This window comes from Varanus komodoensis, unplaced genomic scaffold (genome assembly GCF_004798865.1).
Source record: "Varanus komodoensis strain SLA01 unplaced genomic scaffold, ASM479886v1 scaffold5, whole genome shotgun sequence".
Lineage (NCBI taxonomy): Eukaryota > Metazoa > Chordata > Lepidosauria > Squamata > Varanidae > Varanus > Varanus komodoensis.
Genome location: NW_025336087.1, coordinates 49,377,341 through 49,403,732, shown reverse-complemented (window position 1 = coordinate 49,403,732; position 26,392 = coordinate 49,377,341). Strand labels below are relative to the sequence as shown.

The 26,392-nt window shown below is 41.0% G+C and overlaps 1 protein-coding gene across 4 annotated transcripts in view; it reads right to left on the bottom strand.

Moving 5' to 3' along the window:
* Window positions 1-886: 886 nt before the first annotated feature.
* Window positions 887-26,392, bottom strand: part of TRPM3 (transient receptor potential cation channel subfamily M member 3) — a 372,035-nt gene continuing 346,529 nt past the window's right edge. For all 4 annotated transcript variants that reach the window (XM_044446645.1, XM_044446646.1, XM_044446647.1 and 1 more), the window contains 6 exons: window positions 25,128-25,379; window positions 21,772-21,946; window positions 7,975-8,125; window positions 5,760-5,959; window positions 4,489-4,621; window positions 887-2,345 (listed from right to left, as the gene is read on the bottom strand). In XM_044446645.1, the coding sequence (XP_044302580.1) occupies window positions 887-2,345; window positions 4,489-4,621; window positions 5,760-5,959; window positions 7,975-8,125; window positions 21,772-21,946; window positions 25,128-25,379 (2,370 nt within the window). The remainder of the gene's footprint in view (window positions 2,346-4,488; window positions 4,622-5,759; window positions 5,960-7,974; window positions 8,126-21,771; window positions 21,947-25,127; window positions 25,380-26,392) is intronic.

The following is a 26,392-nucleotide window of genomic DNA, read 5'->3' as shown; positions in this document are numbered from 1 at the left end:
AAATAGATGGAAATGTTGCACAGAATAGTGGAAATGTGATCCCAGTTATCTTCTGCTCTTATTTTCACCATCTCAGCACAGCATTTTAAGAAGGCTCTATGAAATATGTTCTAAATTGATGGTGTGTGTGATTAAAAAAATAAATATTTACTATTCACTTTAATTACATTCATCCTGAGCTTGCTCAACTGTGCTAAAAAGCCTGTTTAATACAGGAAACCAAGTGACTATTTATTATATAAATCATTCCCTTTCCCTCATGCTGCTATACAAAAGGCATCTTTTTTCTTCCCTTCTTGAAAATATAAACATTTGTGGCACTATAAATTAATACAAAAAATAAGAACAAAAACAGAGAGACAGTGAACTGTGGGGGTGTGTGCTCAACTAATTTCTCTTTCAGTGATCAGTCAGAAGTAAAGGGAAGGGAAAAGACCTGGGAAAGTTAAGGACTCATTTGCTTTTGGTCTCTATAGAATAATACAAAGATTTCCTTCATTAGCCATCACAAAAGATGGTACTGATATAAAAGTCAACAGAATCAAAATTAAAAATACTGTCTTGGTATGCATGTTATTTTTGTTTCTCTTCTTTAAACCAATCTATTCCTATTTGAAAGGCAGATTTCTTAAACTATGCATGATGTCATAAAGGTTTTTAAAAATAATGTCTCTACAATTTTTCCTCCCACCCCTCCCCTTTTAAGTGCAAATGCCAACTAGGTCAAGATACAGAACCTCAGTGTTTGACTCTGAGATTGTGAAAGTGCTAGCTTGACTTGTGGCAAATGCCAGCAGTTGCTGGCATATCACGGTCTGAGGTTACTTCATCTTCCTAAAGAACTGAAGAGCTCAGACAATTCTTCTTGTTATGCACATGTTCTCTTTTAACTGTGCTTGCTCTCAAAGCTGTGGAAGGCACCTGTTCTAGAGAGTCTTCTCATTGACAAGGTGTCCCCCTTGTTCTCTGGTTTGGATGACTTGCTCCTCTGGAATGTGCTTCGGAGGCTTGTTGCATTGCGCTGCCTGTCAAGTTTATCACTGATGGAGTAGCTTTTCCGAGTGTGTGCATACAATAAGTTGGAGTCATCTGCAGAGTAACTGTTGGCCCGCTCTATTTTTGGAAGAGGGATATTGTTAGACAATGTCCTAGAAGTATTGCTATCTTGAGATGATAAGGAAACCACTTTTTTGTCTTTGGCTTCAGCATCCTCATTATCAGAGCTTGGGTGACTTAGTTCTGCTTCCCTCTCTGGGTGGCAGCATCCCAAGTCATCCACTTTGTCTCCATGGATTCCAGGAAAGCTGGACCTTTCTGCAATGGTTTGAGGAGCACTGACACACCTTGTGTCTATGCAATCCGTAATGCTTGTGTACTCTGCTGTTTTGACGGGCACACCAAGGCTGCTGAAATAGCTCCGAGAAGGAGAGAACATGAAACTCTGAGATTTGACTATAGGCGCGTCCTCCAAAATAAATGGGGTTGTAGCCAAGTATCGACTGCTTTTAGACCGCTCTAAGGTATGATACAAGGGAGGGTCAGATTCCCAGGGATTTTGGCTGTCTGTGATTTGTGAGTAGTCTGAAGAAAACACTCTTGTTTCCATTGATGAAGGGTCTTCATAATCGATGCTCCTGCCTGAAATTCTGTCACCAGGAGAACCGCTGACATAGGCGCTACTTGAGATAACACTGGAAGCAATCTGAGCTTGGAGAGCTGGGTCTCCTGTCCCAAGGATGTTCATTGAACTGTCAAGGGGCTCTAGGCCAGACTGCAGCTCGTCCATGGCAGAGACATAAATGTCTATGCAAGAGGAAGGCCTTCGGGAGTCTGGGGCAATTGACAGAGTGCTTGTAGGCACTAAAGGTAGTTTTTGCTCTTTTGAGACAGAGTGAGAGCTACTAGCACGATGGAGGCTCAGAGACCGTTCCTTAAAAATGCTTTCAAGCTTCTCCAACCCACACTTGTCCTTCATATTCTGCACAGAAGTCACTGCATAGAAGGAGTGACTTCGCAAGCGGGGCGTCACTGTGGGAGAGGTTGGCGACATGGACTCCTCCCCAGTGGGATCAATGCTCTCCTGAAGTTTGTAGGTGTTCCCTTCCTGGCTGTTGAAGCTGCTCTGCCTGACAATATAGGCTGTATCGGTACAGTCAGAGGATGTCCGAGACCGTATCTTGGTGGCCTCTCCTCTGTCAATGCCAGTCAGCTTATCTAATGCTGTAGCCATTCGTCCTATCATATCTTCCAGTTGAGCAAGCCGGATGTCTACGGTCTGAAGTGAAGCCTTCATGCAGTGCTCTCGCTCATTCACTTCCTCTAATCGCATGGCCATGTTCTCTACCCTGCAAAAGAAAAAGAGAGAAAAACACTGTTAATTTCAGACAGGACAAGCAGTGATCAAATTGGCAGAGCCCAGTTTGAATATCTGCAACGCCTCCTCCATACTATTTTAAAATACTGGCCATGCAGATCTTTCTTCTGGTATTCTACCTGCTTTGGCCTGCCAACCTACTTTTTGAAATTTCTTGCTGATGAGAGATCTGGAGATGCCAAAAATGTTCACATTTTGTGATTTTTGAGTTGTCCAATAAAGTTATTATGGATGTCACCCTGGAGATGTTGATGGTAATGCATTTATTATATCAATCATATTTGGCAAATGCTTTTCACCACAGAAGTGATTAACTTACTAAAATCAGAAATCCACTCACTGCAAACATCTCAAATTATTCTATGAAAACACATGCTCAACATAGCAATCTGGATTTCACTACTAATCATTAGTATTTTCTTGTAAAATGTTATAATTGTTCTGTTAGTGAAATAAAAATGACACAGCTGTTATAGGGTGTGACTTAAAATATTACATGCCCTCACAATTAACTGTTCTGTATAATTCTCAGATTGCAAAGATAGTTTAGCATTCTTTTTGGATAAGGAGGTGTACAATATTTTCAATTGAAACATTATGGAAAAATCCAAAAAGCTGGTGGTTGTCTATGACACTGAAATGTGTGGAATTGTTAGTTTTGATAAAGAAGGTTCTTCTAAACTATGTGTCCTATTCAAACTTTAAAAAAATCTGATTGGATTTTAATTATTGAGCTACACATTTAGATTATGATGGTAAGTATGCTGAGAGATTCCAGGTACATGGAATATAAATGCTGGTTCCATTTTCTTATGGGTTAAATGCTGAAAGTTTCTTAATCATAACCAGGTACATAACCGGGGATGCAGTAGTCTGATTTATCAAAGTACTGGAAAATATATGGTTATACAGTGTAGGAAGGTTCCCAGTAATCTGGAACAGTGTCTAAGTCATTCAAAACTGGGCTGATAGCAACTAGTCTTTCACAGTGAAAGATACCCTGCAGAAACCAAAGCATCCTAAACTCTCAGGAAGGGTACAGGGTGTCAATTAAAATATATACAATTCTTGTGTGCCTTATCAGTTCTTGTGCAGCCTTTTGCAGTCCAAGCACCTGTAATTCGCTTTTAGACAGACTATGTTTGGTTAAGTTGCAGCCAACTGCAGAGCAATCAGTCTTTCTTTGGGTCTTCTGATCTGCCTTAGGCTGCAATCCAATGAGCAAGGAAACGAGGCCTCAATCCCAGGGTTTCAGGGATGCCTTCACTGCTAGTCTTATTTAAGAGCAGACCCAGTGAAATGCATTGGACTTAAGATAGACTTACATTGGATACAATACTCTGGAGTCTCTAGTTTTAAAAGTGTCTTCCATGAAGCTCAGCAATCCACTGAAGAAACTGAGCCTGAAATTCAGAAGAGCAGAGGGGCCTCCTCCAGGCATGTTGTTTGCTTGATGCATAGATAGGAGGTAGATGATAAAGTTTCCTTGCTTCATTACAGGTGAGAGAAAGGGGCAATCATATAGGAAATGCAGAGCATGGGGAGGGAATGCACATACCTTCCCAGAATGATCAGAACCAAAATCATGCCCCTGCCTCTGGCCGGTGTTGCCAGAATGCTTAAGGAAAAATCCTCTTTGACACTAGTGAAAATTTTCCTGTTAAGCATTATAGCTTTGCTTTGGGTCAGGCGAATTTTGGTCCAGTTGTACTGCGAGGGGAAGAAATCAGCTCCAGCTCCCACTGTACTGCAGTACCCCTTGTGTTGTAAAATTCTGCACAAGTACCTATGATTTGGTAACGAAAAACTTGAGGCATGCTATACATCAAGCAAATGTCTAGTTTGGTCCTAAGGCACTCTTTGTATTGTACCCTATGGCTTTGATTTGGAAACATGAGATTATTTTTTTAAAAAGGTCAATTTCCAGCATAAATAACTTAGATCTGGAAAAAAAGCAAGTTTTATCAGATTTTGGCACTTGCTAGTTACCAGCCCGTAAAAAATTAAAGAGCAACACAAATTCTTTCAAAATTATGGAAAGGGATTAGAAATGGCAAGAATTGCAATTTTCAAAGTAAACATTATATAGGAAACCAAACCCCAAAGCTGTGCACCTTTCAGAGGTAACACGGATTCTTTCGTCATTGGAGGAATTGAATCGATCATCCTTCTCTCTGAAATATTCTTCTATACATTGTTCTTCAAAATCATGAACTTTCTTCAGTTCATCATCAGTTATGAAAAGCTCTGTGGAAGACATAAAAGGCAGTTAGAAGCAATCCATTAGCTACATCCTAAAGCACAGCTAATCCAAGGGACTGTAAATTGCATCCCATCCAGAGATAAAATAGGGTTATTTGCAGATATACAGCCCTACCCATCTGTACAGCACAAGTGTCACACTGTATGAATGCTCAGGGTATGCCAGATTCTGAAAACGGGCATATCGCTGATGTTCCCATACAAGTCCAGGCAGCATTTTCTTTGCTACTTGACTCCATTACTTTGGCCTTTTCTTGCCCTTCTCCTTGTTGGAGTGGCAGGGCAGGGGGAGTGAAAGAGATGGGGCAGCCTTCTTCATTCAGGTGCTCTGAAGATGCATTGCATGGCAACTGCCATTATGCCAGGCTGGGGAAGGCTGAGGCAGCGGAAAGAACATGCCGTCCCCTCAGCAAGGAGCTGTGGATCCATGGATGCAGAACCCCTTACTGATGATGACTACATTCACAAGCAGCTTGTATGAAGAGATGGCCATGGCATTTGGGATTGTCGTGCCACTTGTTCCATTCACATGGAAGTGCAACACAGTGCTGGACATCATTGTTCATGCCTTGGCGACATGCACATTAAATTTACTGGTATCAGACATTTGCATGCTGCCTTTCTATTAAACATATTCAAAATGAGATTTTGTTTTTTGTTTTTAAGAGACAATGGGCACTGTACAACTGTGTCATTCCACTGCTACGAATGGCATTGCACTGGTGGAAACTAGGATCTACGTTAGAAGAGAAGCATCCAACTAAATCTATGTGTGTACAAGTGTGGTTATGCAATTGCTCATACAGATACAATACACAAGTTTTTGTAGAACAGAAAGATTCAACAAAGCTTTTCTGCTGAAAGATTCAGCAGGGATTATCCCACACCCCTGAAGTAATCAAAGAACCTCATTGAACCTTCTGCGACTTGAGTCTGCAGAATGACATCATAAAATATCATCGTTGTTTACCCATCATAAATGATAGCATATGCAAGATGTCCTCTTCTGGCAATGCCATGGTTTTTAAGTGTTCTCTAAACTCATGGAGGCAGCCAGCTCAATCTGAGTAGCTCTTCTATACTTTTTCATACCTTTATGAAGGATGAGCTTTATGGAACTTACTCAGGCCATAGTCCGTTTCATCTGGGTCGCTGTCATGTTTCCGCCATCTACAGCATATGTGTTGAAATATCATAGTCATGTGACTGAAGATGATTAGTGGAGGGGGTAAGACTGGTCTTTCATGGAACGTCATAATCAGCTGATACCTTTGAAACTTCCATACTTGGTTAGATATAGATTTAACTTCAAAAAACGTGTTGCTAAAAAAGGAAGAGGGGAAGAAAATGGCCACTGATAAACAATACTATCTTTTAAGTTTGGATATACAATTTTGGACTATTCCATACATTTCATAGTAGCAAACATGGGTGGCTATGTAACAGTGACCTACAGTCAGTCCAGCCTCTCGGATGTACCAGAGCAGCCTTCTCCACCCTGGTGTCTTGCAGACACAACACCCAGAATTCTCAGTCAATGCCCTTGCTGGCTGGGAATTCTGGGAGTTGTGGTAAAAATGCCTCTGAAGGCCACCAGAAAGCACTATTTGCTTGTCTCATTCATTCATTCATTCGTTCATGACAGTTTTATACTTTAAAAATCTTAGGGGTACATCCAAAAAATAATCTATAATGCAGCTATCAGAATAAGGTATAAAACTATAACCATGGCAGTCTCAAGTATAACAGCTGTATCAAGACATAATTTGTGTCATTTCTGACTGTGGTGTAATATTACTTCTGCAGTGTGGAAGCAACAGCAGCACTCTCCCACCCCCATCAGCGGACTAGCAGAGAAACCTCTGGCAGGGTTGCAAGCCCTGAGAGAGTGGCTAAAGCTGGCTTGGAGCAGAGCACCACCCCATAAGTTCCCCTCATACTGGATGGCATGAGGAAGAGCAGCACCTGCTAACCTTAACCCTCATTTAACCTTGGATACCAACACAGCACATGCTTGAAATGACAAGGTGGGTACAAAGCAGCAAGTAGCTGTTTCTAAGAGGTTGGTTTACTGTCCAATCCACATGAATTACATGCGTGAGAAGGCTCAGAGCAAAGTGCCCAGAGCCTAGGCCCGGGTATCTACTTACATGGCTGCAGCTGTTCAACCTGGCTACAAACTTAAATTTCCTTTGCTTCAGGGCATTGTGGGAAATTTTAAATGGCTGTTTATAGTCTTCTGTTCTGGAGGCAGAGAACCCAAAGCTGGTATCAGCAGCTGGGATGGTACCTTTGCCAATGTACAAAATGCGAACGCTGGCCCTGGGTGCAGGCAACCTCTACTAGTAGGGGGCAACCTGGCTTGGTATCAGCTTGGGAACATGATATTCAGTGGGATATCAGGGTCAGGAAGCAGGGAACATGGAATGTGACCTCCTCTCTGAACCACAGGTGGTATGTCTTTGTGCCCAACTTACTACAGCAGAGTTCACAAATGGGTGGGTGCTATTTCTACTTGTCCTATTCACTCCCTACTTGTGCATTTCCCACAGGGAGCCACTGGCTGTTCTGTGAACAGAAGTCTGGATGAGATGGACCCCAGGTCTGATTTAACAGGACTCTTCTTAACTCGCCACCTCACATAAAATTCCTCTCCACATGTTGACTTTTCACATTTTAGGTTCAACGCAGACATACTGCAGGAGACATGCAAAAGGCCTCCTGGTGTTTTTCTTTATTTAATATAAAAAGAGCTCCGGATTGGCTGGTGCAGTGGCACAGGGTGAAGGAACAGTGAACCTTTTCCATGGGGACTAATTTTCCAAGCAAAATCTCCTCCAGTTTCTTTCCCACTCATGAGAGGGAAATATATTTTCCCTCTTGGAAGGAAAGTAGCAAGGGAGGCAATAAAATGGCCAATGGAGATGGGGGTCCGTTCCAATTTGGAATCTCCTGTAACTGTATGGAAATGGGTGGAGAGAAAGGAGAGAGAGAGAGAGAGAGAGAGTTCAAGTGTTCCCTGCACTTCATCTATCCTGGACCTGAGGAAGCAGGCTAAGACAGATCACACTTACCAGAGGAGTATCTCTGAGTTAACAAAAAACAAAAGGTAATTCAGTTTTTTACCTGTTTGAATGCTTATATCAGGTGAACACAAAAAATCTGCATGGTTAAACATGTGAATGCACTCCAATGCTATCACAATATCAATTGCAATTCATTAATTCCATAACTCAGTGTCTTCTTGCAGTGGTCACTATAGTCACTGACATTTTAAATAAATAGACAGACACATGCGCGTGTGCATACGTGCACACACACAAAGATATGAAACTCACTTAAAGACAGCAATGAGCAAGTTCACCAGAAGGATATTTGCAACCAAGAGGTAGCAAGCCATGATGGCAGGAACAATCCATGCTCCTGTTTTGCAGGGAGGCAGCTGGATTATTTTACCATCCTCTCTGGTTTCATTTTGACCACAAGGAGCTAGGAAGAAACAGGGGAGGAGGGAAATGAAAAAGAATTCAAATTTGCAGAGCCTTTGTCAGAAACTGGTACATATTTTAAAAGTTCATTTCAAAAGCTTAAAACACACTGGTGGAAGATTCCATCCTCCCGCCCCATTGCAAGAGTAAGCACATTCTCACAGCATCCCTGCTCCTGTGGCTATTGAAACTTACTTCCCTAGGTGGGTTCTTTAAACCCCTTTGCTGAGAAATATAAGCAAATCTTCAGACAAATTACTAGCTTAACACCTTTCTTTCTTTCTAGATACATTTATTGCATGCTTTGAAACTGCGTGACCCAGTTTAAATATTTGATATTAAAATGAATTAGGTAACAGGCAGACAGTGCGGCATTTCTCATCAGCCAAGTATGGAACAAGGGATCATTTAGCTAGAGCAGTATGCAAAAGGAAAATACACAGAAGCATTATGGGATTTTTATTGACACATTATTTTCAGGCAATTACAGTTTTTTGACAGTGTTCTTAGAAACATCTGAGGTCATCTAAACTAACCTACTTCTTTCACACATGTTCCTAGATATTAGAGAAGTCTGCACTCTTCCCCCTTACTTTGGAGATACTCTCTAAATATCTACGAGTGCATCTGTCCATCTGTCGCTGCATTAATGCCAAGACATAGGCACCAGAAATTTGGTGTGCATGCTAATGAATTGCTTGGAGTGTGCATCTTGTTTGGTTTTTAAATGTATTAATAAATTATAATTAATTTATATGTGTCCATGTGGTGGAAGCCTGCAGTAACTTCTTGAGCTACTAGGAGCTTCTTTCCCTACGAGCAAATCACTTTGCAGTTGAAACCAGCAATGGTTACTAGACCAAGGGACAGAATTATATGGCTGCCCCCAGCTTTGGGGCAGCTTCTCCCTCAGGAGAATGGAGTGGTCCAACCCTTCCTTATTTCTGTATGGGGGGCACCATGGCAGGGGCATTCCAATTTGTGTGAAGCACGTACATTTGCAAATATAGCAAATGAATGATGAACAAGAACGTTCCCCTAGTGCCTAAGAATCTTGTGAAACAAGAACAAGATTCAGTTAAATCTCAGCTGTACAAGCAGGCATGCTACAGGGAAAGAATTTTGGCAGAAGAGCACCTCAAAATTGCCTCAATTATTCAAAGGCTGACCTCAACCTCAGAGGAATTTGCTTGGTACATTATAGGGACCTTTTGAGACCTAACAAGGCAAATAATGAGAGAAGATTAGCAAAGAAGAAACAAATTACCAAGGAATTATCTAACAGATGTGTGTGTGGGTGGGGGAGATGAGGCAAGGGCTAAATTGTTTGTAAATCTCCAGGGTACTTAATGTCAGTTTTACACATTATACTAGTTTATTAAACTTGCTTTGGGGAAAAAAGATAGAAATTATTGACATATTTTGTTTCATTTGGTCAATACTTGTTCTCGCTTCCTTTCTACTCCATGCTGCTCTTTACTTTTGAGAGGGGTCACTCATTATATGTTTGTCTTGTTTTTATTGGTCATATCTAGGTCTGTCTGAAGATTTTTGGCTGAAGGGTAGGGTAAAAATCCTATAAACTAACTTGGAAGTATCTAACTTTCTGGCACCAGAAAGCTGATCACATGCTGCATTCTTTCTTCTCCCCCGAAATCTCTTTCAATCAGACTTAGACAGCTGCTTATCAGGAGTTTAAAATTAGACTTAAAATATATTCTTCCAAGTGTGACTCAACATCATGAAATAGAAACAGGAATGCTTCCTGGGCATGCTATGACCAAATATAAACTTGAACTGGAGGATTACTTAATGAAAATGAATGAATTCCTCTTCAAAAAAGCCTTTGCAATGCTCACAGTTTCTGCATTAAATGCTCACACAAATGCTGTATATAATTTGAGATTTGGAGCTTGTGAAAATAATCAAATTAAGATTTGTAATATTATCAGATAACCTTGTACTGAAAAATTATGGATAACCAGGGTGAATCTACAAAATGATTTCCTTCCTGCCAATGGGAATATAATAGGTATTTTAAAAGACTTTTAGTTTAGCCATAGTCCATGGAGATTTTGTTGTCTCATGTTTGGATTGTACACCACACTGATGTATATTTTAATTGGTAAGCTGCTTAAATGTCAGTACACAAAGGATATAGGACATTGTTATGGGGAGGGCCGAAACAAATACCATGAGACTGGATTTTGACTCTGCTTTACAATCAAAAGCAATGTAATTCATACAGCTAACATTCCACTTTGGACAAGTGATACCATTAATTCATATAATGCTGTTATCAGTAAATACATTTGCTTTCACATTATGTATAGAGGCCTGTGCCCTCTCTGTGCATATGTGTACAGGCAAATGCATCTATACTTTCAAACAAGGAAAGGAAATTCTTTTCTTTGTGGAATAAAGAGGACAATTTTTCAAATGATATTCTATTTGCATATTTGTTAAATTAGCTGTCCATTTTGGCTTTGCTTTAGTGTTCCAAGCTGTTGCTTTCTTTCTTGAATCTAAGAGACTGCTCTCATGATTAGCCATGAACACCGAAGGAGATGTTCACTCAACCTTCAAATTAACAAAATTTGAGGATGCGTGGTAGCTCACAAGATACATTCTCACCAGTATCAAAGCTTTTTGAATGTACCATGTGGGAAAACCCACTTTTATGCCCGACAGAAGGCTGACTTTTAATAGTGTGTAAGGGTGCAATCCTATGCTTGTCATGGGGGTTTACTGGGGGCTGCAGAACTTTTCTTTCTGTCTAAAATGCACAGGACTAAGTCCTTCAAGTACTTGGGGTATTTAGTTATACACTTAGTTTACACTTATATTCTGCCAGGAACTCAAGGCAGTACATGTACCTGGTTCTGCTTCTCCCATTATATCCTTAGAACAACCCTCTGAAGTAGGTTTGGCTGAGAAACTATGGCTAGATTAAATTGCCCAGTTAACTTCATGACTGAGCAGGCATTTATAGCCAGGTCTGCCCCCCACCCATGCAAGCCCCTGGCCCTATTTCAATGCTCTGACCACAATAACACCCAGGCCCCCAAAGAGCTCTTCAGCTTATCCATAAAATGCACATTCTTTGCATCTGGAATGATGGGATTATATAATAACATCCAATGCAGGGCAAATATTAAATAGTAATGTCCTTACCATATATCTCTTGTTAAGGGAAGAGTAAGGAAGATACTCATTTCATTGGCATTTTCCCTCCCCTCAGGAGGCAGAGATGTCCTGTAATATTATGTGTGGCTCATTGGGCAGAGACGCCTTATTCTTCCACCCAGTATTGAGAACAGTGTTGAGGCTGGCCATCTGACTCTTTAATGTATTTGCACCTTTATAAAGCCCATCCTGTAAGAAGTCCATGCTGGAGGGCATGTTTTCCAAGTCTGTGGGTATACTTTCATACCACATCACTGTACAAAGTCTGCCTCCTGTCCCATACATTCTGTTTCATGAGTCCTTCCTTAATGCCTACAAGGTTTCCAGTACTATGAGATGTCAGAATCATCTTAACCAGAGCCTCCCAGACTACATGCGGTTCACTGGAATATCTGCAACTGTAGACAGAATGGTCTGATCTCTGTAAAATCTGATCTTTGGGAATCAGCTCGACATACAAGAAACCTTATGGCTGCCCTATGTCTGTTTTCTTTACATAAATGTCAGAACTTGCTTGTTGGACTGGTTCATGTCCAGTTTACTGAACTGGTTTTTAAAGAAAACCTGAGAATGAAGGACCCACACAGACTGAAAATGACTCCAGTTATAAGAGAAGGAAGGAATCTGCCATGGGATGGCATGATACTAAGAGGATAGCCTCTAAGAGGATCTATGGCTACCAGAAAATCTTGCTCAAACCCTGCCACATTGGCCTTTAATGCAGAGATAAAGAGTGAGGCTTTGCCTACATTACTGGTGCATCACAACCTTGAAGCAACAATCTCCCTTCTGGCTTCCAGGATTAGGAGATTGGCTTGAAGAAACCTCTGTATCCTACCTGCCACTTGGGAAGGGTGAACAATGGCCTGCAATTCTCTGCTGTCATTCAGCCCTCCTGCCTGGAGGTGCTGCCTGGACCACCTGTGACTTGAATACCCAGCCTGGAGGAAAAGGCATGTAGCCATCATGTTACGAATTACCAGGATTAGCTGGAATTACAGGGTGGGGTACAGGAAATTCATACACAAAGTTGTCAGTCTGCTGAATCTAATTTCAGTTTTGTCATCGAATTGAGATTGAATTCAGTAAGTACATGAAGCGCTTTTCCTTTTTTAAAAAGATAGCCTCTAGGTGGCACTGTGGTATAGAAGAACAGTGCAAATATACAAGTGAAAAGGTAGTTTCTTTCCCTTCACAATTAAAAACAGCATTTCCCCTGCTACAAAATGATCTGTCTGAAAGTGCTCATTAAATGTAGAAGTGAAACTGGGTGGTTATCATGACATTTAAATAATAATAAAATCTAAGGTTTTCCCAGACTTTGGAGATTTGTCTTCTATAAATCTCTTCTGCTAACTTTCTTCATTCAGACCTCAGGAACACTTTTACCACAAAAGGGGTCTTTATAAGATTTTACATGGTAGCTGGAGATCCAATGTGCTGGGGATTGTTCCCAGCTGATGAGGATGCTTATTTGGAAGGCATACTGGCCATCTGTAAACAAACTGGCCCAAGTGAGAAGGCTGAAGGGTCACCATGTGTTCCAAAGTACATGAAACCTGGGGTTCAGAGAAGCAGCAGAAATTTTCCTTGTCCTTCCAGTGGCCAGATCTTGCAGAGAAGGCAGGCAAGAACTGCAGTGGCATTTGGGCTCAGCATGCTGTAAAAGTGCATGTTAAAAAGAAAATCAGCCCAGAGACTTCTTTGATGAAGCCATGTGGTGGCATGTGTCAGAACAGCCCCCAAACAATTCATGCAGATGCCTATCCAAGGAAAGGGAAAAGTCTGTTAAAATCACCTACTGGATCACCCTCCCCCTACACAGGGAAAGTTCCCACCCTGATTTAGGGTGGGGGGAACACAGGAAAAAAATTACAAATCAGTTAAAAAAAATAAAAATCGACATTTGTATGGGTCTCAGAAGAAACCAGAACAAGGCAGGGATGGTTTGAGAGGCCGGAACTTCTGCATCAGCAGAGTTGCAAGACATCCCTGCTTCTTGCTAGTGGGAGGACAAATCCCCAGTGGAGGCAGATTGAAAAGAGGGAAGGCATGGGCCAGTGATGAAGGGCAGTCTCTTTCATAGATGGGCATTGGAGAAGACCTGCTTTTTATTCTTCATAGGCCACAAGCAGCTATTTCGTGGCATTCTGGTGTGTACCAACAACACACAGTCCAGAATTTTCTGAATGGGACCATTAAAGTTCGAAGTAATAAATATGCAAAAAGAACGCAATACTTTGATTCAACCTAAAGCTTTGCTGGTTTATTCTTTAACTATAGGAAGAAGAATATCAAAGGAAATTGATTAAGACCCTACTTTGAATCAGAAGATTGGTGACCAAGAATAGTGAAAGCTTTGGTTACATCCATTCATAAATTCATTCATCTCTTTCTCTCTCAGTCTCTTTCCATCTCTCTCTTTAAGGCGTTAAACTTTCACCTGGAATAATTGCTAGTCAAGGAGGATTTCTTCAGCATACTTTTGAACAGATAGCTTCTCACAAGGGTTTTAAAACTAAATTAATTCAAATTCTCTAGTAAGTGCAGTACACCAGCATGGAAATAATTTCTTAGACCTTCTCTCCAGAAGGATTAACAAATTTGCCTTTGGGTTTCCTCTTTCCCTTTTCCTCTACATGTTTCAGAAGCTGTCGTGGTTTTTATCTCTGTAGCAGACATTCATTTTATATTTCAATTTATGATGCATACAGTTTCTGTCAAGTATTAGATTGATTAATATAAGTATTCAGAATCTGTGACATAAAAGGCATAGGAATCTGGTGGCTTGGTAGAAATTACAGCAGAGTTCAAAACCTGTTCATTTTTTTAAAGCACCTTGGAATTTATTTTTAAAGAACCTTTTCATCAGTTCATTAAAACAAAGACATCTAGATTTCCAGACTGCAGAATATATAGTGTGGATTAGCCTCTGAAATTTGAAATCAATGGATATCCTAGCCTGGTTCAGACAGAGTTCTTGGTTTGATAATCCATGTGTCCCCCAGTCTGAGAATGAGCATTATACCCAAGTGCTCCATCTTTTCCGTTCTCATCTTAATACAAAATGCATGGGGTTTGTTAAACAGTAGTTTCCAGGAAACTATGATTCAATCCCTGACTATAAATTAGGATATGAAACCATGATTTGCACCCAGAGATTAAATCACAGTTCTATGGTTTGGATATAATGGGAAATTACTATGAAACAAAATTTAGCAGTGTATTACTACTAAGTAAAAAGGAAAGAAAGGGAGGGAGGGAGGGAGTGTGGAGGCATGGCTTGCCAGACCAAGACTTTTACATCTGATCCAGGACTTGGTTTTTGAATAATGGATAGGATGCTATTTGCAAATGAGATCAGCAGAATGCATGGGAAAATAAATGTGAATGCTATTTTTGTGTCTAGATGTAGAATGAAGTATTCTATTATTTGCAATAATCTATCAGAGTACGGGGTAAGTAAAAACATCTGGCTGACTGAACTCTCATGAGATCTGACTGAGCTCTCACAAGATTTGGCTGAGTTCTTGCAAAAGCTCCATAACCAGAAAAACTGCCACACTAGTGGCAGAAATAAAGGTACAGGGAAGTCGAATGTGGTGGTAATGGGCGCAAGGTAACATGATGTGGTAACAGATGTTCTCTCTCATCTCAAGCCTTGAGAGACCTTGGGACAAGCTGCCCAAAGCATTCACAGAGCATAGGCCAACAGCAGTATTTACATGCAGACCTCTTTCTCCAGAATAATCAGATAAACTATGACAAACATTCAAGTTTTAAAATGTGTCTTGTGTTCAGAGCTATGAATCTGTAGATCTGTAGATGTCTGCTCTAAAAATATGTGCTGGAGAAAAAGAGAAGCTGATGCTGATCTGAAAGATATTGCCTACAGTTTATCAACATAAACATGTTATAGGAAAGCTATTTCCTGTAAAAAATTGGATAGAGTTCTACAGTATAAGCAGTGCTATGATCAGAAACTGCTGTCAGAGAAAATCTAGAATACATGGGTGTGAGTTGTCAGCTGATTGTGTCAAGTGACTGAATATCATGGCCAAATAAGCAGTTGTTGTTGTTGTTAGTCGTTAAGTCGTGTCCAACCCATCACGACCCAGTGGAGAACATTCCTCCAGGCCTTCCTGTCCTCCACCATCCCCCGGAGTCCACTTAAGCTCACGCCAACTGCTTCAGTGACTCCATCTAGCCACCTCATCCTCTGCCATCCCCTTCTTCTTTTGCCTTGTATTGTTCCCAGCATTAGGCTCTTCTCCAGGGAGTCCTTCCTTCTTATTAGGTGGCCAAAGTATTTGAGTTTCATCTTCAGTATCTGGCCTTCTAATTTAGTTTTCCAAATTTGCTGGCATATTGAGTATAGCACTTTAACTGCATCCTCTTTTAAGATTTTGAATAGCTCAGCTGGAATACTGTCACCTCCACTAGCTTTGTTGTTGCTCAGACTTCCTAAGGCCCATTTGACTTCACATTCCAGGATGTCTGGCTCAAGGTCAGTGACCACCCCATCGTGGTTATCAGGGATGTTAAGCTCTTTCTTGTATAGTTCTTCTGTGTAACCTTGCCACCTCTTCTTAATCTCTTCTGCCTCTGTTATGTCCCTGCCATTTTGGTCCTTTATCATGCCCATCTTTGCATGAGACGTTCCCTTCATATCTCCAATTTTCTTGAAGAGATCTCTGGTCCTCCTTATTCTATTGTTTTCTTCTATTTCTTTGCACTGTTCATTTAAGAAGGCATTCTAATCTCTTCTAGCTATTCTCTGGAATTCTGGATTCAATTGGGTGTATCTTTCTCTTTCTCCCTTGCCTTTCACTTCCCTTCTTTCCTCAGCTATTTGTAAAGCTTCCTCAGACACCCATTTTGCTTTCTTGCATTTCTTTTTCTTTGGGACGGCTTTAGTTGCTACCTCTTGTACAATGTTGCGAACCTCCGTCCATAGTTCTTCAGGCACTCTGTCTATCAGATCTAATTCATTAAATCTATTTGTCACCTCTACTGTATATTCATCAGGGATATGATTTAGGTCATACCTAAGTGGCCTAGTGCTTTTCCCTACTTTCTTCAATTTAAGCCTAAATTTTGCAGCAAGAAGCTCATGATCTGAGCCACAGTCAGCTCCTGGTCTAGTTTTTACTGACTGTATAGAGCTTCTCCATCTTTGGCTGCAGAGCACATAGTCAATCTGATTTCTGTGTTGACTGTCTGGTGATGTCCATGTGTGGAGTCATCTCTTGGGTTCTTGGAAAAGAGTGTTTGCTATGACCATTGCATTCTCTTGACAAAATTCTACCAGCCTGTGCCCTTGGACTACTGTGATATTGAATAGTTTGCCTTGGATTCGAACTGAGATCATTCTATCATTTTGGAGATTGTATCCCAGCACTGCTTTTCCTACTCTTTATTGAATATCAAGGCTCCTCCATTTCTTCTGAGGGATTCTTGCCCACAGTAGTATACCTGATGGTCATCTGAATTAAATTCACCCATTCCTGTCCATTTTAGTTCACTGATTCCTAAGGTGTTGATGTTCAGTCTTGTCATCTCTTGTTTGACCACATCCAGCTTGCCTTGATTCATGGATCTTACATTCCAGGTTCCCATGGAGTATAGATCTTTACAGCATCGGACTCTCCTTTCACCACCAGACACATCTGCAACTGAGTGTCCTTTCAGCTTTGACCCAGTCTCTACTAGTACTAGCCCTCTGCTCTTTCCCAGTAGCATATTGGACACCTTCCAACCTCAGGGGCTCATCTTCCGGCATCATATCTTTTTGCCTTTTGGTACTGTCCATGGGGTTTTCATGGCAAAGATACTGGAGTGGGTTGCCATTTCCTTCTCCAGTGGATCACGTTTTGTCAGAACTCTCTGCTATGACCTGTCTGTCTTGGGTGGTCCTGCACAGGATAGCTCATAGCTTCATTGAGATATGCAAGCGCCTTTGCCACGCAAGGCAGTGATCCATGAAAGGGAAATAAGCAGTACTTTCTTGATACTTTCTTCTGTTCTTTCTGCTATAGCATTCATGGGGAACCTTTGGCCTGGAAGCCATTGATGGCTCTTGTGGGCTGGCTGAGGTTCTGCTCCTTCTCTGAAGACCCACATGGTTGGAAACTGTCACCTTGAACCAACGTTTTATGAAGGCAAGGGCTGAGCAAGCTGGCTCAGTTGGGAGCAGCCACTTGAGTACCTCAAGTGGCAGTTTCTGAAAGAGCAGTCTCCACTTTCACTGTACTTTGCACTGCATTTGAGAGGAGGTCATTGGGAAGTGGCAGTATAAACATCACCTTCTTCTCTGGCTTCTCATCTCACAGGAAAACAGCTGAGGAATGAGGGAAAGGGACAGTAGCTCACCCCCTCTCCTCTGGCTGTATCTCTATCCAGTTTGGGCTCCTTCTCCACCAGCTTTAGTATTTGTCCCTGCCTGTTACTGACTTGTGACCCCCAACATGTTCCTACAGATACATCATGGCACTTGGTCCAAAAACTGTCCCTTGCTACATCATGGACCATGCAGCAAACACCAAAATAAATATAATCAGCCAGGACTGATAGAGCTGCCAGGAAAGGTAAGAATCACCAGGCAGATCTTAAGGTGTACTGGGTGCTAACTTGCATGTGATGGAGACCTGCCTCCTTATGGTTGGGAGCTGACATGCAGTAAAGCAGATGCTAAACAAAATTGAGAAGATTCTTGTTTGTCAAGCTTGCCTCCACAGTTTACACTATGGACAGGACAGGAAAGGTAGTTCATAGTGAATTGACATGTTTTCCTTATCCTGTGTGTCCGTGCAAAGTGCTGGAGCTAGAGAATGGGAAGTACATACTGTCTGTTCTGAGGCAGTGGCCCCTCACAATACCATCCACAGCAATTTCCTAAGTTGGCTCTGCTGCCCAAGATAGTTTTGATGATGGATGCCAGGAACTGTCCCTGGAACCTTTTCTATGTAAAGCAAGTGAGCTATTGTTCCTTCTAGAGCCAGAGCCAGAAGCTTATGTGTATAGCAAGAGACATCTCAAATAATACAGTGCCTCATAACTTAAGTACAAAAGTACCTTTCTATAAATCAATTTTATTAGCGTATCCATGTGGATTCAGGCTTTTCACCATTCAAAATAGAATTCGAGCATGTATTTACTGATATCTCTTCACCATCAAAATTCAAGGGAACATGCATTAGAGAGAAACCACTTCTATGCTTTCTTTCAACAAGGCGAAGACAAACATGGAAACATATCCATTGAACGGAGAGGCTACCAGTTGATGAGAGGTGGACTTGGTCAGCCTGCTGTCATGCTTCACTTTTTTAATGCAATGTGTTAAAACAAAAAACCAAAGTTATTTTAGAGTTACAGATAGCATTTGTATGTTTCTCAAATTCAGTGAAATATTTTATAAAATTCAGATCAGATACATATGGAGAGATGTGGATTTCTAAAAGGACTCAGAATTTATGGCCGGCAAGACATGGTATAAAGCATGTAAGAAAAGGAAAAGAAAGACCTGAATACAAAAATGCAATGCAATAACATTATCTTTAAGATCAAATTGCATTCAAAAAGTAACATAGAGGTCTCAGACTGTCTTGATATTTGAGAAAGTACAAACACTCCAGAATACTCTAAATAGTAAATTGTGGCTGATTTAGCTTAGGCCAATGTGGAGATATATGGTCATACCTTTTTAAATAGAGAAAAGCACAAAGATTAGGAATTATCTGTTTAGTTTAACCAGCCCATGATGGGGTTTTTTTGTTTGCCTATGCTACTGGTTAATAATTTTGGGAATATTTATTCTGACTTCACATATGAGAAATTGCGTATTCTTGAACAATATAATATTCTGCAACATACTCTTGTACTTTAAGTCCTAGTATAATAATAGTATGAGGGGGAATTTCTTATCAGATCTCAATTTCCCAGAGTTCCTCTTTCTTGGTGTAATGTCAGATCTTTCCCTACTTTTGGCTCTACACAATTATCCTTTGAATGAGGCCAGATGACATTTGGTCTTTGCTTTGAATTTCTGTTTTGCCCAGAACTCTGTCTCAGTAACAGAAACACGCCACTGTGGCTGCTTTGCCAAGCATCCAGCTAAAAATCATGGTGATTTAATGGATCTTACCAAGTATTTGCATAACACAAGAGCAGGCAAGCTCTGCTTTCTCTTTCCAAATGCTATAGTTACGTCAAATATAGAGACTCAATAATACCTGATGAACTATCTCGAGTTCTTCCAAGGAAGGGATGGTGCAATTTCTTTCACAGCCTGTCTAGCAATAATACAATGCATCGGATGCTGCATTAATCACATTTGCAGCTTCATGCAAAAGTTCAATAATCAGTAACAACAATTATTTGATGGATTTGTTTCAATCTCTGGGGGGAGTGGAGCTTAGCAGCTGCTTTCAGTTAAAAGACAGCCAAGAAACATTTTAAACGAGTAAATGAATAACATTGTGAGCCACTTTTGTCCTTTTGCTTCTCCATTTGCATGGTTCTAAACTAGAATCAGCACACCAGATTTAAAAAAGCACCCCGCCCCTGCAGCCGAATAGCTATGGAATTTGTTGCACTATGTCAGATACTTAGTACAACATCAATAAATGGCCACTTGTAGAGGAACAGACATTTATGAAACAAAACTCCACAGTCAATTATCTTTCCCTATCTGCACTCTTTTCCCCATCATTACACCTATGGTCTTCTAAGTTTTAAAAACGAAAACTTCTGAATATGGGAGGAGAAAAGACAGATGGAACAAAGCAGAAAGCTAATGTCAGGAAGAAAACTCTATAGATGACAGCTTTTTAGTTCACATGCCATGCTATCAATGGGAGCAAAAAGGAAAGATAATTTGCAATTGGAAATCTTCTTTCTGACAGTGGTATATGTCTTTTAAAATAACCTTTTGGAAGAAAAGAGGATTCAGAAAGAGTTTTCTAGCAAATTTTCCTTTTTATGTGGGAATATTGTGGAGGGGAAATTTTAGGTGAATGCTAGTGTAGATGAATTCATTTTATCTAGATCAGAACAGCAGGGAAAACCAAGCTGCCTCCAATGATATTCTGTGTTCTTCAATTCCGCATGTGCAAGAACTGCACTATGGAACCACATTCCTTAAGGCTGCACATCACAATGGATCTACTAACACAGACAAAATCATTCCCATTGGAGCAAACTCTCACTTTTCATTGCTACCCAGATACAGTCAAGCAGAAAAGGCGAGCTAACTAAAATCGTCCTGCATGCCTGTCTGTGCTAAGGATGGTGGTTCTGCTCTCATTGTTGCATTCCAAAGGATGCCTAATTACATTAGCCCTGATCTGCTCTGGCATGTTACTCTGGGAAGTACCAGGAGGAGTCATTAAATAGAAAACTGACATTTGCAGATGTGCAGGCAAAGGACAGCATGTATAGAAACAGGTGCTAGATTTGGACCACAGTAATAATATTAGGATAGCGTATGGTGCTCTCAAGTACTCACAGTACTTCACATGCATTGTCTAGTTCCAGTCCTCTAATATAAGTCAGGATTATTATCCCCTCTAATGCTGATGGCAGGGGGGAGGGGAGGAACTGAGGCTGAGAGAGAGTTGCTTGCCTGTGGCCACTTATTAAATTCATGGCAGAGATAAGATTTGAACCAAGGACTTGTTCAGTCTGTATCCCATTCTGATAATGTACGATACAACCAGTTTTTCTTCCTTAATAATTTTGCTATTTTTCCAAAGTGTGGTAGCAAACAGATCACAGGACTATGGCATAAATCAGTGTAATGCTCCTGACTTAACTACAACTAGAGCAACAACCTATAATCTAGCCCAATAACTGAATGCTTCATAGAAAACTGGATTGATGTGAATGTTCCAAAATCAAACAAATGGATCAGGGAAGGGGAGAATGAAATACAGGTATAATCTACACCATGGACTTGAATGGGCCTAGTAGTCACTCCCTCTTTCCAGTTCTGCAAATAACGGCATTCTCAGCTCACCCACAGAGGTTGTAATTCCCAGTACTCTTTGGAAATGCCATGATAGTTAGAATGGTAGAAAACTGATGCAATTTCTTGTGTAGATATACCTTATGTCTTAGATGTACCCTTGAGCTCATCATGGATACCTAAGACTTTTCCCCATAATCTGGATAATTAAAACAAGAAATATGTCATTTCTAATGCAATTTATGTGTTAAAAAAGAAAAGAATAACTTGGCAGGGTTATGATTAGGTTTATTGAGAAATGCTGTTAATATCACCTTCTGAAATTAACAATTTAAGTGATGGCCAGGAACAGATTCCTTTCTCATTATACTTTCCTTTGATGTTTGAGTCCTCTATCCTGAGCCATTTATTGAGAGTATAAAGATGATCTTGTAAGACATCACCTGATCAAAATTGAATACCTGACTTTGGAGTATGAGAATCATAAACGTGCTTACGGTCTATCTGGTCTGCAAACACTTCCCCATAGATCATCCAATAGGGCATGTAAAAAATATTTTTTGCCAGCTTCCACGAAGGCTCTTCATTGGGGAAGAGGATTGCCTGCCTTGCAACACCAAAGCTCATCAGAACTACCAACATAATAATGACAAAATACATCATGTCTATCATCTGAAAGAAAAGAGAAATAGAGAGGCACAGGGAATGACATCCACTTTTTCCGGTGAGAACAAATGTTTCTAAAACATATGAATCTAATTATTCAAATGTCCACATGATAACAAGTTGTCCTCCCTGTGGTGGCTTGTCCTGTCACAGCGATCCCTCTGCAAGACTCCCTTTCCCTTGTTCCTAGTGGCCTTTGGCCTCTAGGATGTCAAGCTGCTGGGGGTCTTTTGCAATCCCTGAGAGGGTTTTCATGTAAGAATGCTTACAAGATGACTAATGTTGTAATGTTTTCACATTCCTCTTAAAGGTACTGGTAAACATTGCACACTGCAATAAACACAGAGGCTGAATGAGGGTAGTCTTTGGTTCTTCACTTTGCTAATGAATTTGTGTATATGTTTCCTTGTATGTGTAGCACATGCATAATACATGCATAGAAATACAGATGTTGACTGGGTTCATGCAACACGTTTAGCCATGGTAGTTTAGTGCACTGGGAAAGTGAGAACGAGATAAGCATCTGCAAAATCTCCCAAGGATTCTACTGCAAATGGTGCTTTCCACCCACCACCTTTAAAACTAATTAAGGAATACAAAACTTTAATTTGGCATGTATTCTGTTCCATGCAGACAAATTACAACTTCATAGTCTACCACTAACTTTTTTCAGAGGTTAAAGGTAGGGTGTGTGGAAAGCACCCTTTGCAGCAGAATCCTCGGGGCCTTGGAGAAAGCTGTGTGAGCCTGGGCTGCCTTCACTTTCCCAAGTGTAGATAACACAGAGGGTATTTTCTTTTTTAAAGACAAGCTATGGCCATGCAAAATGGCCTCCTGCAGCTCAGGAGAAATCTTGGTACTTCCGCAGTGTCCTCTGGGATACTGCAGGAGGATTGGCAGGGGGAGGAAGGAAGAGGCACAGAACCCCTGCTGTGTGTGATCATTTAATATGAAACCAGCCATGGAAATATTACTTAACTTATTTAGACTATTTTAGGTGGAGAAAAAACTACCTAAAAGATGTTTGATGTCTGTGTTTCTACTGGGATTAAGGTTGTACAGCTATAAACATTATAATTTATTGACTAAAAGTATTAATTATTTTTCTGCCCTCCAGGCCCTCAAAGCAATGTACCATTTAAAACAACAGTGCATCAAAAACACAACAGAACAAAGCAGAAACAAAATGTTATTTATTATAATCCACCTAACCGTACCTGAAGACCTGGCAAAACAGTTTTTATTGCTCACCACAAATTCAGTAGGGATGGCACCAGCCTGAACTTGCTTTATGCGGAAGTTTCACAGTTGTGATGCTGCAGCAGAAAAGGCCCTGTCTCATGTACCTACTAGCCTGACCTCTCTTTGTGGTGGGACATACTTTGGACCTAAGCAGAAGTAAGTATTGGCAAGATTCTTTTCCCATAATTTTACCAAAGCCCAGTTCATAAATGTAACATCAAGTAAAAGCTTGCACTTTTGAATAGGCCATCAGAGATAGAGTTTTCCTATTACAGCACTTCACCCACAGTACCTATCAAGGGACTCTGTTTACACATTCATCATAACACCATTTGGGTAATCTAAGGATGGGAAATCAACTGGAATGCATCTATATGTGAAACAGCCCTCAGTTCTCATGTAAAGTCTTAGCCACTGGGAAAGGCTATTTCATTATGCTCCAGGCTTCAAGCTTCCTTTTCCCCCCTTTGAAGTACGTTTCATAGAATAGTAGTAGAGTTGGAAGGGGCCATGCAGGCCATCAGGTCCAACCCCCTGCTGTTGCAGGACACTAATTTACACCATCCCACTCACATGGCTGTCCAGTTTCTTTTGAATGTCCCCAGTGTGGGAAAACCCATGGCCACTGGTTCCACTTTGAAGAAGTCCTACTGATCATGACAATTCAGTGATGTTACTTGGAAATGCTACAACAGAGTCCAGCTTCTCTGCCATTTTCAGTATACTCTTAATATCTTGACATTGCCCAAACAAGGTAAGTTTTACAGGCCAGTAAAACTGATGCCTATTGGCTCTCATCTTTTGGTATACACCATAGGTGTAGTTTCTACTCCTACGCTACAGGAATGGCATCTCCAAAAGATGCAAATGTCTTTCTCCTGCCCAGCCTCTAACCCAGCCAGGCTATCTGAGGCACATTCCTGATTGGTCACCAGGAGCCATGGAGAGGGAAAGCTCCATAACAATCAGTGGTAAAACAAATGAGCACTCATTAGTGTCTGTTAGGGTGAGGGACCTACACAAAATTTGTGCACTCTGCACTTTTGTGCATATAACTCAAGGAAGGTCCACTAGTACCTGAGGTACCTGCTTGCCCTTTTGTTGTTCTTATACTCCCTCTAAAGATCAGTATCACAGTTTGCATGTGCTCCTGGAGTCAGCCATGAATCTGAATGCATAGATTTTGGAGGTGGCCAGGAGTGTATCTGCACAACTGAAGCTAGTGTGCTGACTGTGGTCATTCTTAGAGATGTCTGATCTGATCTGCCCATGATTACTCAGGCCTTAGTTACAACCCATTTAGACTACTAGTAATGCACTGTATGTGGGGTTGTGTTTAAAATCTGTTCAGAAACTTGAATTGTTCAGAATGCTGTGACCAGACTGTTGATTGGGACAGGTCACAGGGAACACATGACTGGCTCCATTGTTACAAGAGCTTCACTGGCAAACTGTCTGTTTTCAGGCAGAATTCAAGTGCTGGTTATGATCATTTAGCTTGGTACCAGGCTGCCTGAAAGACTGCTATTCCCACAGAAGACTGCCTGAGTTTTAAGATCTTTGGGGGAGGCTTTGCTTTGTCCTGCCACCATGAGAGCTATGTTTGGTGGGGATGCAAGAAAGGGCCCTTTCTATGGCTGTTCCTAGGCTCTGGGTAGGTTAGATCTCTGTTTTTATTCCACTGGTAGGTAAATACATTTTTAGTTAGGCAGGCCTTTGGAATTTAGCCTGATTTGTGGCTAAGAGACTTAAGTCGGTAGGTTGCTACGTATTTGTGTTTGTAAGTGTGCCTTTAACCTATTTGTTTCATGTTATGCTTTAATTAAGATTCTGTTTTTAATCTGCTTGATATTAATCCCCAAGGTTGCATGAAACTAGAATCACCTTCTACTGTTTCAGTGATAACATTCCATACAAAAAGGAAAGATGGGAAACTTTTTCTTACCATTTTCCCAATCATCATTACATATGGCCCCAAATACTTGTTCACCCCGAAGATGTCTAGCAATCGGATGTACCAGTAAATGATGTTGACACAGTATATGACACGACCGTCGCTCCGGAACGGCTGATCCTGGAGGCGAAGTACCATACCCACAGAGAACAGGAGAATGGCAATGAGATCAGTAACGTTCCAATACTCCTGAAGCCACACTTTCACCTTCTGCAGCAGCTTACCGGGTTCTGACATTAATATCTGGAGAACATGAAAGAGGGGTGCAGGGATCAAACTTGCTGTTTCAATATGAGTCCTATAGGTGCTGAATGCATAGCAAATTTTCATATATCAACCAATTCAATCAAATTCTATCATGTTACTCATGATCCAGAAGGTATGTAGAGGGGCTAGGCCATAGCAGCATGCAGCTGTGCCATCTGTGGTAAACAGCTCAAGGTGGGAAGTACATACCTCAGGCTCAGCCCTACCTGGGTTTATTGACTTATCAGGTTCTGTTCTGGGGAGTGGAGCAGAATAGGAAGAGCCCAGGAAAGCAGTCTTGGATTCTGTAACTTGCAGAATGCGAGGAACCACATGACAAAAAATCTATCTGGTTCTTTGCAACACCTCGCCCCATCACTCAGTCCATGGGATAAATCTTCGTAAGCCTAAGATAGCCATTAGGGCTAGCTAAGACATTATGGTTTTGGGGGCAGGCGGTCTCTCTCAGAAAGACCTCGCAGGCTTCCTTTGCAAAAATGTCACAGGGCCTTCTTTGCAAACTTGCTCTGGCCAGCCCCAGCCTGCGTTCTGATTAAGGGAAATTGCAGCTAGAGCCTTGATTTCTGGGTGCGTCTCCAGAAATGCTGAGTAGAACCATTGTGTGGCTTGGTTATAGCATGTTGGCAGTAAGGCTTTGTGTATTTAATGTGCCTTTGAGCTGGACCTGGCAGACAATATGCTTGGTTAGGTTTCTACATTGTACCACGTGCACTGATTTTGCAGTGGCTGGATCATGTCCTTAAGTCCATTTAGTATTTACATCTTTTCTGGATATTTTGTAAAATTAATCTAATATAGCAAAGAAAGAGTACTTGCTACAATATGCAAAAGACACATTCAAAAAGGTTAAAAAAAAGTTTGCATTCCTCTTCAAAAACTTTGAATACAACTTTTAAGGCTTGTATTCTGAAGCCAGAAAATGTATTATTGGATTAAATTCAGCTTGTTTTTGGCTTGCACATCATCTGAGAAAACAGACTTTAAAAAAG